The following is a 10,478-nucleotide window of genomic DNA, read 5'->3' on the forward strand; positions in this document are numbered from 1 at the left end:
AGCAGACGCAATGGGCCGAATGGCCTACTTCTGCTCCTATGCCTTATGCTTTTAATTTCAGTCGAGTAATGAGACGGTACTCCACAAAATCCAGGCCCTTTCATCAACTTTCACTCCTCCTTTCAGCATTTGAGACATTTTAAACTTTGCTTTGGGGTGTTGACATCTCAGTATCAATAGTGGGCTCTTCACTGTAGGAGGTACTGCCTTTCAGAGGAGAACTAGGCAAGTGTAAAATATCCTATGGCTCTATTTAAAGAGCGGCAGGAGAGTTCTCCAATATTTATTCAACTGAAAATCAAATTATCTGATTATCACTTCTATTTGAGATTATACTGTTTGTAATTTAGCTGCTTAATTTCTTAGATTAAAAAGTTACACTACACTTCAAAAGTAATTCATTGACTACAGCGCGCTTTGGGAGATGCTGAGGCAGTGAAAGCAGCTAAATAAATATAAATTGGTTCCTTATTGCAGCACACTAACCCAATATGAAGATTGTGGAACCAGTCTTCCAAACAGAAATTCAAGGTGTAGCAATCCTATCTTGCATCTTCCAGTGGATAGTTTCTGGCCTTTAGATCAGGTACACATTGCTGGAGAACTGGGGAAGATCTACTTGCCCTCAGCCTCACAGCTCAAGAAAGAAGTGGTGAAAGGAGACTCTTCCCCACCCACCCAAAAAAAGTCCTTTCTTTATTCATTGGACATGGGCGTTGCTGGCTGGTCAGCATTTATTACCCATCAGCAGCTGAGAATCAACCACATTGCTGTAGCTCTGGAGTCACATGTAGGCCAGACTAGGTAAGGACAGATTTCCTTCCCTAAAGGGTGTTAGTGAACCAGATGGTTTTTTCTAATGAACAACAATGGTTTCATGGTCATCAGTAGATTCCTAATTCCAGATTTTCTTTTATTGAATTGAAATTCCTCCATCTGCCGTGGCAGGATTTGAACCCAGGTCCCGAGAACATTAGCTGAGTTTCTGGATTAATAGTCTAGTGATAATACCACTAGACCATCTCCTCCACTTGCCATGCACAATACCATTTTCAAACTTGATGTTTTTGCATAATGTTCTTCGAGATGAAAATGTCTTTTAAAATTACAAAAAATGCTCGAAATCTTAACTATAATAAACAGAAGCTAATTTCAGAATAATCCTCCCTGTTAAGCATAATCACCTTGAATATTATGATCAGACACTTATCAATCCAGGGGGCTGTCAATTCCCTCTGTTTATCCCTTACTCATCAGCAGAAAACCAAGCCTTTGCTACTGAAGATTAGCATGCTCCTCTCCCACAGCATGTGAACCATTCTGATTAGAACCCAAAGTCAGGAAGTTTATTCTCAGGCCAATATTACTCATGACCAGTCGCAAGTGGACATAAAAAAGGGAATTGAATGGAAAAGGCCGCATCTAATTTTTCCTCTTCTCTCAAAGGGTTGGGCTGCAGGGGACAACACAAAACTCCATGCACTGCACCAACACAATTCAGAGACTTCACTTCTTTCCATTTGTTCCTTATACCTACTATTTAAATGTGCAGTCTCAACCAGCCTTACAATCTCTCCCGAGTTACGCTGTCATTTTGCTAAGTCACTGGAGGAGGGCAGTTAAGAATTAACCACACTGGTTTAAGACTGGAGTCACATTTAAGTCAGAAGGATAACAGCTTCCCTTCTGAAAAGATGTTGGTGAGCTGCAATAACGGCCATTTTCCTTGATAACAGTTGTATTTATTCCCAGATTATTTAATGCAAAATTGAAATTTTCAACCTGCCCTGGTGGGATTTGATTTCTCATTCTTTCTGCACTTGATGAGTGGACCTGATAGAAATATGAAAATGCTAACTCCAAAATTGCTGCCCAGTGATTGGAAAGCCTCATCATTTTAAAACACTGGCATAGTTCTTCTGAACAATTCCTTTCAATAATATCCTTGAATCCTAGAAACAGCATGCAATGGCACAATTGTTGGGCTGGGCTGTAGGCACCGAGTTTTCAGGTGATATATCATTTGTGAAGGAATCTCGCCAGCAGTTATTACTTTGGTGAAAAACAATGTGGAGAAAGAGGAAAATTTAGTTTGCATCATTAAGTATTTATGGGGAACCAATTGTTCTACAGCAGTGCTAGATTTAATTACACTGCAATTCAATGTGGAAACTAAGCATGCATTTTATGTCAGAAAGTGTTAATACGATGTAACTGGAATTTTCTTTAAATTAAAAAATCTTTGCCAAAGTCCAAGGACCAACATACAGCAAGATCGACCTAGGCTTTCACTTGCACTGTTTGGGACCTAATATGGATAGAGGGGGTGGAGTTTGAAGATTGTATTTCAGAATATACCCGATCTGTACTTGTACAAATAAGTGGAGCGTTAGTCAGTGTGTTGGCAATCAAGAATGGCCAACTGTTGGGTCTGGTTAGTACAGCATGTTTACTGAATGCTGCAATTCACGTTCCTAAAAATGACTGCCTACAAATTGTTACTGTGACTTAATCCATTGGATCACTTCACTTGTTGGGGAAATGTTTTGGGCCTTTCCAATGACAAATTACCTTTGGCAGGGGCCCTCTGTTTCCCATGAATATCTTTCTGCTTTGGTACCAGAAGGAATTTGACAGCAGCATTTTGCTTTTCTCTTAACAGGGGAGGAGAAAAGTGAGATTGTGAAAAGTTTTCCAGAATCAGTCTGTCAGCCTGCATTTGCTATTTCCATCACATCAGGCTAGATGTCTATTTAAAAAATCCAGAGACTTTTCTAATGGTTTTACTCTCCATTAGTAGTGTTCCTTCATTAGGAAGACTGGCCTAGAAGTGGATTCTTCTTCATTCTTGGTTTGTGCTGTGTTTGCTGGTTCTTAATGGATCTTGGTTATGCCATTGCCACTCAGCCAGTGCTGGTTGATGCACTTGAAGTATTTGAGCCAGAGTGCTCACTCTCAAACGTGGTCATGGTGGGATAGAACAAATGTAGATGGAAGCAGTGGAACAAAGGAGGGCATTGTTGATGTTGATAAATGCTAAGCATTGCTGTACCATTCTATGTCCAGTAATGGGTTACAGTTGGAAAACGAGGCCTGGCTCAGACAAGCAACCAAGACTAATTTTTTTCTTAAAAATGGCAGAAATCGTCTCTTCCCCTTACAAAGTTTTCCCATAATTGCTCAAGTTAACTTAGTCTTCTCTCTTTTTTCAGCTTCAGTCTACAACAGCAGGCAAATCCTGCCCCCATCAGTTCCCATTTCCTACCCCCACACTTTCAACACTAGCTTGTACTCTGTGCAGAATTTTGAGGATTAGGGATGGTAACCAAAGAGTGATTCAGAGGCAGTTTTGAAGAATGGAAGATGAAAAAGACACAGGCATGTAGGGTGTGCATTTCAGTGTATGGGGTGGACATGGAAAGACATGTGGGCTGACCTGAAAAAGGCTGTTAGAATTAGAACAGCAGATGATATAGGCAGAAACACTGAGCTGAAGTAGTATGAAAGCAGTAACTTTGAGTGCTAAAGGATTTTGGAGACATTGGAAAGCTAAGGTGAAGATTTAGAATGATACAAGCAGCAGCAATAATTAAGAAGGACTTAGAACATTGAGGCTATTCTCAACTGAAACACAAGAAATGGTTTACAAAATAGAGGTTTAGTGTTTGGCAAATCACTAAAAAAGCATGCTATCAGCAGAAAAACAAAAGCAGGAATATTGGTGGACTCAGTAGAACAGTGGTGATGTTACTTAACTAACAATCCAGATCTACTGAGTCATTTTCCAGCATTCTCAGTACTTTGCTTTTATTATAATAATCTAAGGGCTTGGATTTATGATCCAATGACACAAAATTGAATTTCACTGTGGCAGCTGGGAATTGAAATTGAAATTAAGTTAATCTGGAATAAAAATGTTAGCATTAGTAACATTGATCATGAAATTACTGGACTGTTGTTAAAAACCCATTTGGTTCACTAAATTCCTTTAAGAAAGGAAATTTGCCATCCTTGCTCTGTCAGGTCAACAGCAATGCAGCTGATTCTTCCCTCTGAAGTGGCAGTTCACCAATTCCTTCTCAAGTACTATTAGGGATGTGGAATAAATGCATCGATTGCCACATTCCTTCAATGAATAAAATATGGAATATTCCACCACATGGATATTGATGCAGAGACTGGGTCATATTTAAGAAGGGATTGGATATACATTTGAAATCAAAGAATATGAAAAACAATCTTTGTGCCTTCTGCCAGATGTATAAACCCTCCAGGATCTCTGCAATCCTCCAATTCCATATCAGATTTTAATTGCTCTACCTCACTAAGCCTCCAAGTCTCTCTACTCCTTTAAAATACTCTGCAAAATGTAGGTTTGACCAAGCTTTTGGTCATTTTTCCTACCATCTCCTTCCACAGCTCTGTTAAATTTTGTTTCAAAAGACTCCTGAAGCACCTTGGGACATTTTACTACATTAAAATAGGGCTATGTAAATGACAGTTGTTGTTTATAAGTACAGAAAACAGTCTTAGAATAAAAAAAAGAGTGTCAATATAGGCCGGTGTAAGAAATAGATTGATGAGTAGGAAGCAGCTGATACTTGATGGAGGAGCAACAGGAAAGGCCAAGCGGCAGGTCCTGGGTTTGCTGTTGAAGTCTTAATGCTCAGATTCAGGTGTAGACACTCAATGGAAGATGGAATTTGACCTATTTTGATGCACAAAAGAGAAAGCCAGCAAGCAACAGTGAGAGCGAGTGGAAAACGTGACAAAAGGACAAGCAAGAGTATGCTGAACACATGCAGGAAAGATTTCACTTTTATGTAATTGTTGCAATGATAGGATAGTTTATACATTTGTAATATTTTTAATTCAATAGAACCTGTAACTGTCAAATTGAGAATTATACAAACACTATCAAATAAACTCTGGTACCCTGGGCAGAGCACGTTCTGCATAGTACAGACAAGAAAACAATTAATTGACCCATGTATTCATTCTTGATTAACAAGATCAATCAGACTCCGTAGCTTGGTTACACATGTAACTGGTGAGTTTATAGCTAGGTCAGTTAATAGCCTGCAGGCACTATGCCTCTAACGTTGTGTATTGCTGGAGAATTTGTCCACATGTCAAATGACTACTTTTTTAAAATACTGTCCTCTTCTGATAAGACACAGAAGCAATGATGAGGTAGTATGTGGCAGACAAACAGGAAGTGCAGCACACAGTTTCAAGTAAATACTACAAATCTCTTGTGGGATTATCCATGGTATGAGAGGTTATACTTGTATAACAGTATGTACGTTAACAAATGGACTGTGTAAAGTGTTACAGGAAACGTGACACTAAGGGATTGCCCGCCAAACTATCTATTTGTAACATTGGAGATGCACACAAGGTCTACATGCAGCAGATAGTCAGCAGTATAGTCCACACATTCATAATTTGTGAAGAAGTAGAGGGGCTCAAAACTACAAGGGTTTTGATTGAGTAAAAGAGAAAACCTGTTTCCACTGGCAAGCGGGCCAGTAAAAAGAGGATATATTTTGCTCAGAGAAGTGGAAGCAGATCCAATGGTAACTTTCAGAAGGGAATTGTAAACATGTTTAAAAATACAAATGTACAAACAAAGAGCAGAAGTAGGCTATTCAGCCCCTTGAGCCTTTCCCACTATTCAATAAGATCATGGCTGATCTGATAGTAACTCTTGATAACCTATCACCCCTGTGCTTACCAAGAATCTTATCAATCGCTGCCTTAAAAATATTCAGACTCTGCTTCCACAACTTTTACAGGAAGAGAGCTCCAAAAGCTCATGACCTTCTGAAAAAGTGTCATCTCATCTCCCCTTTAACCCCTTATTTTTAAAAAACAATGACCCCTAGTCCTAGATTCTCCCATCTGAGTAAGCATCCTCTCCACCTCCACCCCATCAAGACTCCACATGATCTTATGTTTCAATGAAGTTACCGCTTATTCTTCTAAACTCCAGCAGATACAAGCCTAGCCTATCTAACCTTTGCTCAAGAAAATCGACCCATTCCAGGTCTTAAGTCTGGTTCTCTGAACTGCTTCCAAAGCATCTGCATCTTTCCTAAAATAAGGTGACATATACTATAACAGTACTCCCAATTGTGATCTCCTGCATGCCCCAAGTAACTGAAGCACAGCCTCTCTGCTTTTGTATACAATTGCCTTCACATTAAATGATAACATATTAGCTTTCCTAATTACATGTTGTACCTGCATACAAGCCTCGTGTGATTCATGCACCAGGACACTCATTCAGAATCTTTGAGCTCTGAAATCTCTCACCATTTAGATAATATGCTTTTTTTATTCTTGCTGCCAAAAGACATTTTTACATTTTGCCATATTATGCTCCATTTACCCACTCACTTAACCTATCTTTATATTTTTGTAGTTTTCTTATGTCCACTTCGCAATTTACATTCCTACTTATCTTTGTGCCATCAGCAAATGTGACAACCATCCCTTCATCCAAATTGTGAAAGTTGAGGTCCAACACTGATCTCTGTGGCACATCACTCATTATATTTTGCCAACTAGAAAAAGAGACATTTATGTCTACCCTATAACATGAGTTTTTATTTTTCCACAATAACCTGATGTGCCACTTTATCAAATGCCTTCTGGAAATCTAAGTACAGTACAGCCATTGGTTCCCTTTATCTACAGCACAGGTTTCACTCTAAGAACTCCAATAAATTAGTTAAACATGATTTCCCTTTCACAAAGCCACGTTGACTCTGTCTGATTACCTTGAGCTTATCCAAATGTCCTGCAATAACTTCTAACATTCACCCTGACAGATGTTAGGCCTGTGGTTTCCCACTTTGAATAATGGAGTTACATTTGCTATCTTTCAATCTTAATACGACCTTCCTCACATGGTTTGTAGCTGTTTCTGGGATATTACTTGTATCCTCTACAGGGAAAACTGGTGCAAAATCTCTGTTCAATTTATCTGCCTTCTTGTTATTTTCCATCAATTGTCCAGACTCAATGCTCACTATGTTTGTTTAATATTTATGAAAATTCATATTTTTATATCTCTGGCAAGCTCTCTTGCACTTTAGTTTTTCCATCTATTAATCTTTTAGTCATCCTTTGATGTTCCTTCAATTCTGTCCAATCTTCTGACCTCACCTTTTTCAGTTATATATAACTATACACAACCCTCCAAGTGAAGAAATTTCTCCTCATCTCAGTCCTAAACAGCCAACTCCTTATCCTCAGACTGTGTCCCCATGTTCTAACCAGGGTAAGCAATCTCTTATGGTCTTTGTTAAATGCATGCAGAATCTTGTGTTTCACTGAGATTACCTCATGCTTCTAAAAAACTCGAGTCACATTTGCAATTTAATAACCCTCTCATCCCAGGAATTAGTCTAATGAACACTCACTACTACCTCTTAGGCAAGACCATCCTTCTTTGGTCAAAGGTGTCCAAAACTGTGCACAGTACTCCAGTTATAGGCTCTACAAAACCCTACAGAATTATACTAAGGTATCTGTATACATGCAAGATACCTATATACACACACAATTTGACAAGAGTGTACAATTTATAAAATTATGGTGATTACTTGCTAATTTATGATTTCACATCTAGTCTAAACACAATCGTATGTTACAAATATACATGTTTATTTTGAGTATATAACCATTATAACATTTAAAATTGGTACATTGGTATACTTATACACAATATTTATAGAATGCACTGGTGTCTATATGACGTAAGGGGGAGCATGTGCAGACAGCGAATGCTATTTACACACCTTCAGGTCTCAATTTTCTTGAATGCTCCTTGCATACAACTGGCCATAAAGGGCAACAACTGGTTTATAGATGCAACAAAAAAACCTAGCCACTGCAAACTTACATACTGATCATGCTTAGATTGGCATTTAGAAACGAGCATTGGTTTAAAAAAAAACTTCAAGGCTGTGGAGCGGTTGCGAGCTGGGCGCAGTCCTCAGCAGAGCTGCAACAAGCAGCTGCCAGACAGGGGGGACTGGCTTTGATGACAAGTCACTGACCTAAAATGTTGACTCTGTTCCTCTCCAGATGTTTCCTGACCAGCATTTTATTTTTTAGTTCAGATTTCCACCATTTTGCTGTTGTAAAGAACTTGTTACAACTATAAAAAGTGTCCAAATCTGAATTTATCATATATGCTTGGCAACAGCTGTATAATCAATGGAGCCTAACATCTATAAAGAGAGAGTTTGTATGGCCTTCAACAGTTTCCAATGGATCACAGTTAGTTAATGTTTCTGTACATAAGCGGTCCCGTTATTAAATGAGAGAGGCTGGGTGGGGGTTGCTCGCTGTGACGGGGAGTGGACACTGACCTGGCGGCCCGGCCTGCGGCCTCCCGGTTACCTTCACGAACTGACTGAGGAGAGGCGGCTCCGACATGCCCGCGCAGGGGCCGGTCCCGGCAGCGGCCGCCGAGCGCCCCGACAACCGGGGGAAATAAAACCCCCGCCACCACCACCAGTAGCAGCCCTCTACCCACTTCAAAATTAAATTAAAACAAAGAACCCAGCGCCGCCTCGCACTCAGGGTGCCGATGATTTAACCCCCCCGCCGGCCGCTGCTGCCGCTTCCCGGCCAAGTCTCCAGCTCACATCCCGCTCTCCCCTCACAACACAATCCGCAGCCCAATCGCCTCGCCCAATCGCCGCCCGCCTTATTGTGAGGTGAGCCGATTCAGTGATGACCAATCGAGCTCCAAGTTCACCTCCCCGCCCGGGCGAGGGAATGTAGCCGAACGCCGATATCATCGCTAACATTTGCCCTTGGTGCCGACAACCCGCACTGGACCACCTCCCGTGGCGTTGCGCACACGCAAAGACTTAAAACCCCGAACTTGTATCCATACAGATAAAAGCAAAATACTGCGGGATGCTGGAATCTGAAACTGGAAAATCTCAGCAGGTCTGACAGCACCTGTGCATTTGATTTATTATTGTCACATGTATTTTTTTTGTTTTTTTTAGAAATTCCAATTCAATCAAATCAAGTCCAATTCAGAGTCTCCACAAGTTGAGACATTCCCGATCCAAGCTGACAAGACAGGGCTCTCACCTCCTGTCTTGGGCTTGACCTACATGATCCAAGCTGATTGGAGTAGGCATTGCACCTCCTCCAAGGCTTGACCTTATTTGCATCTTAGCCAAAAGGCCAAGATGCCGCTTTTAAAAATTGCTTCAAATGAAGCTAAAATGTAACCTAATGACTTCAACCAAGCACAGCATGTCGATACTACACTTGATCTTAGCCAAAAGGCCTAGAAGCAATCATCAGTACAGTGAAAAGTATTGTTTCTTGCTATACAGACAACGCATACCATTCATAGAGAAGGAAAGGAGAGGGTGCAGACTGTAATGTTACAGTCATAGCTAGGGTGTAGAGAAAATCAAGTTAATAATAGAATAAAGCCAACATTTCACATCTGGATGACCCTTCGCCAGAGCAGCTTTGATAGTAACCTCAAATTTGCACTTTACCTACCCCAGATAACCTATCCCCCCCAACTCCCCATTACCAAGAATCTATCCACCTCTGCCTTATCAGATTAACAGACATTTAAAACTACATATTGAGTACCTAACAACTCAGGCATCTACAGAAAATACACAGTAAGGAATTGCAATGAAATTACACTCTTAATCAGAAAGTAAATTAGTGAAGAGAAGTTCTCTATTGCAAGGTCTGAAGAAGGGTAAACTAGACTCGAAACTTTGGCTCTATTCTCTTTTAGTAAGAAGTCTCACAACACCAGGTTAAAGTCCAACAGGATTATTTGGTAGCACAAGCCACTAGCTTTCAGAGCGCTGCTCCTTCATCAGGTAAGTGGGAGTTCTGTTCACAAACAGGGCATATAAAGACACAAATTCAATTTACAAAATAATAGTTGGAATGGTACAGACAATGTGAGTGGAGAGAGGGTTAAGCACAGGTTAAAGAGATGTGTATTGTTTGCAGCCAGGACAGTTAGTGAGATTTTGCAAACCCAGGCAAGTGGTGGGGGTTACAGATAGTGTGACATGAACCCAAGATCCCTGTTGAGGCTGTCCTCATGTATGGAACTTGGCTATCAGTCTCTGCTCAGCGACTCTGCATTGTCGTGTGTCGTGAAGGCTGCCTTGGAGAACGCTTACCCGAAGATCAGAGGCCGAATGTCCGTGACCGCTGAAGTGTTCCCCAACAGCTATTCTCTTTCACAGGTGCTGTCAGAGACCTGCTGGGATTTTCCTGCATTTTCTGTTCTTGTATCCACACAGCATCTTTCGCGACCTTAGAATGCTTTGCAGCCATTGAAGTCCTCACGAAGTGTTGCCACTATTGTAATGCAGGAAATCCAGCAATCAAATGTTACACAGTAAGATTCCACAAGCAGCAGCGAGATAAATTATTCATTTTTTTTTCGTGATGTTTAT

General features: G+C 40.5%; 1 protein-coding gene and 1 non-coding gene across 4 annotated transcripts in view; both read right to left on the minus strand.

Annotated features, from left to right (window-relative positions):
* Positions 1 to 8,686, minus strand: part of klhdc10 (kelch domain containing 10) — a 43,070-nt gene extending 34,384 nt beyond the window's left edge. For 2 of the 3 annotated variants that reach the window (XM_078235796.1, XM_078235795.1), the window contains exon 1: positions 8,385 to 8,600. In XM_078235796.1, coding sequence (XP_078091922.1) covers positions 8,385 to 8,451 — 67 coding nt within the window. In that variant the 5' untranslated portion in view covers positions 8,452 to 8,600. Of the gene's footprint in view, positions 1 to 8,384 lie in introns of all 3 variants that reach the window. The other variant, XM_078235797.1, reaches the window with a different exon arrangement.
* Positions 8,687 to 9,137: 451 nt separating this feature from the next.
* Positions 9,138 to 9,336, minus strand: LOC144508131 (U2 spliceosomal RNA). The gene has a single exon (XR_013500223.1). It is a non-coding gene; the product is annotated as a U2 spliceosomal RNA (small nuclear RNA).
* Between the last annotated feature and the right edge of the window lie 1,142 nt (positions 9,337 to 10,478).

The sequence above is a fragment of the Mustelus asterias genome, chromosome 19 (genome assembly GCF_964213995.1).
Source record: "Mustelus asterias chromosome 19, sMusAst1.hap1.1, whole genome shotgun sequence".
In the NCBI taxonomy this organism is placed as follows: domain Eukaryota; kingdom Metazoa; phylum Chordata; class Chondrichthyes; order Carcharhiniformes; family Triakidae; genus Mustelus; species Mustelus asterias.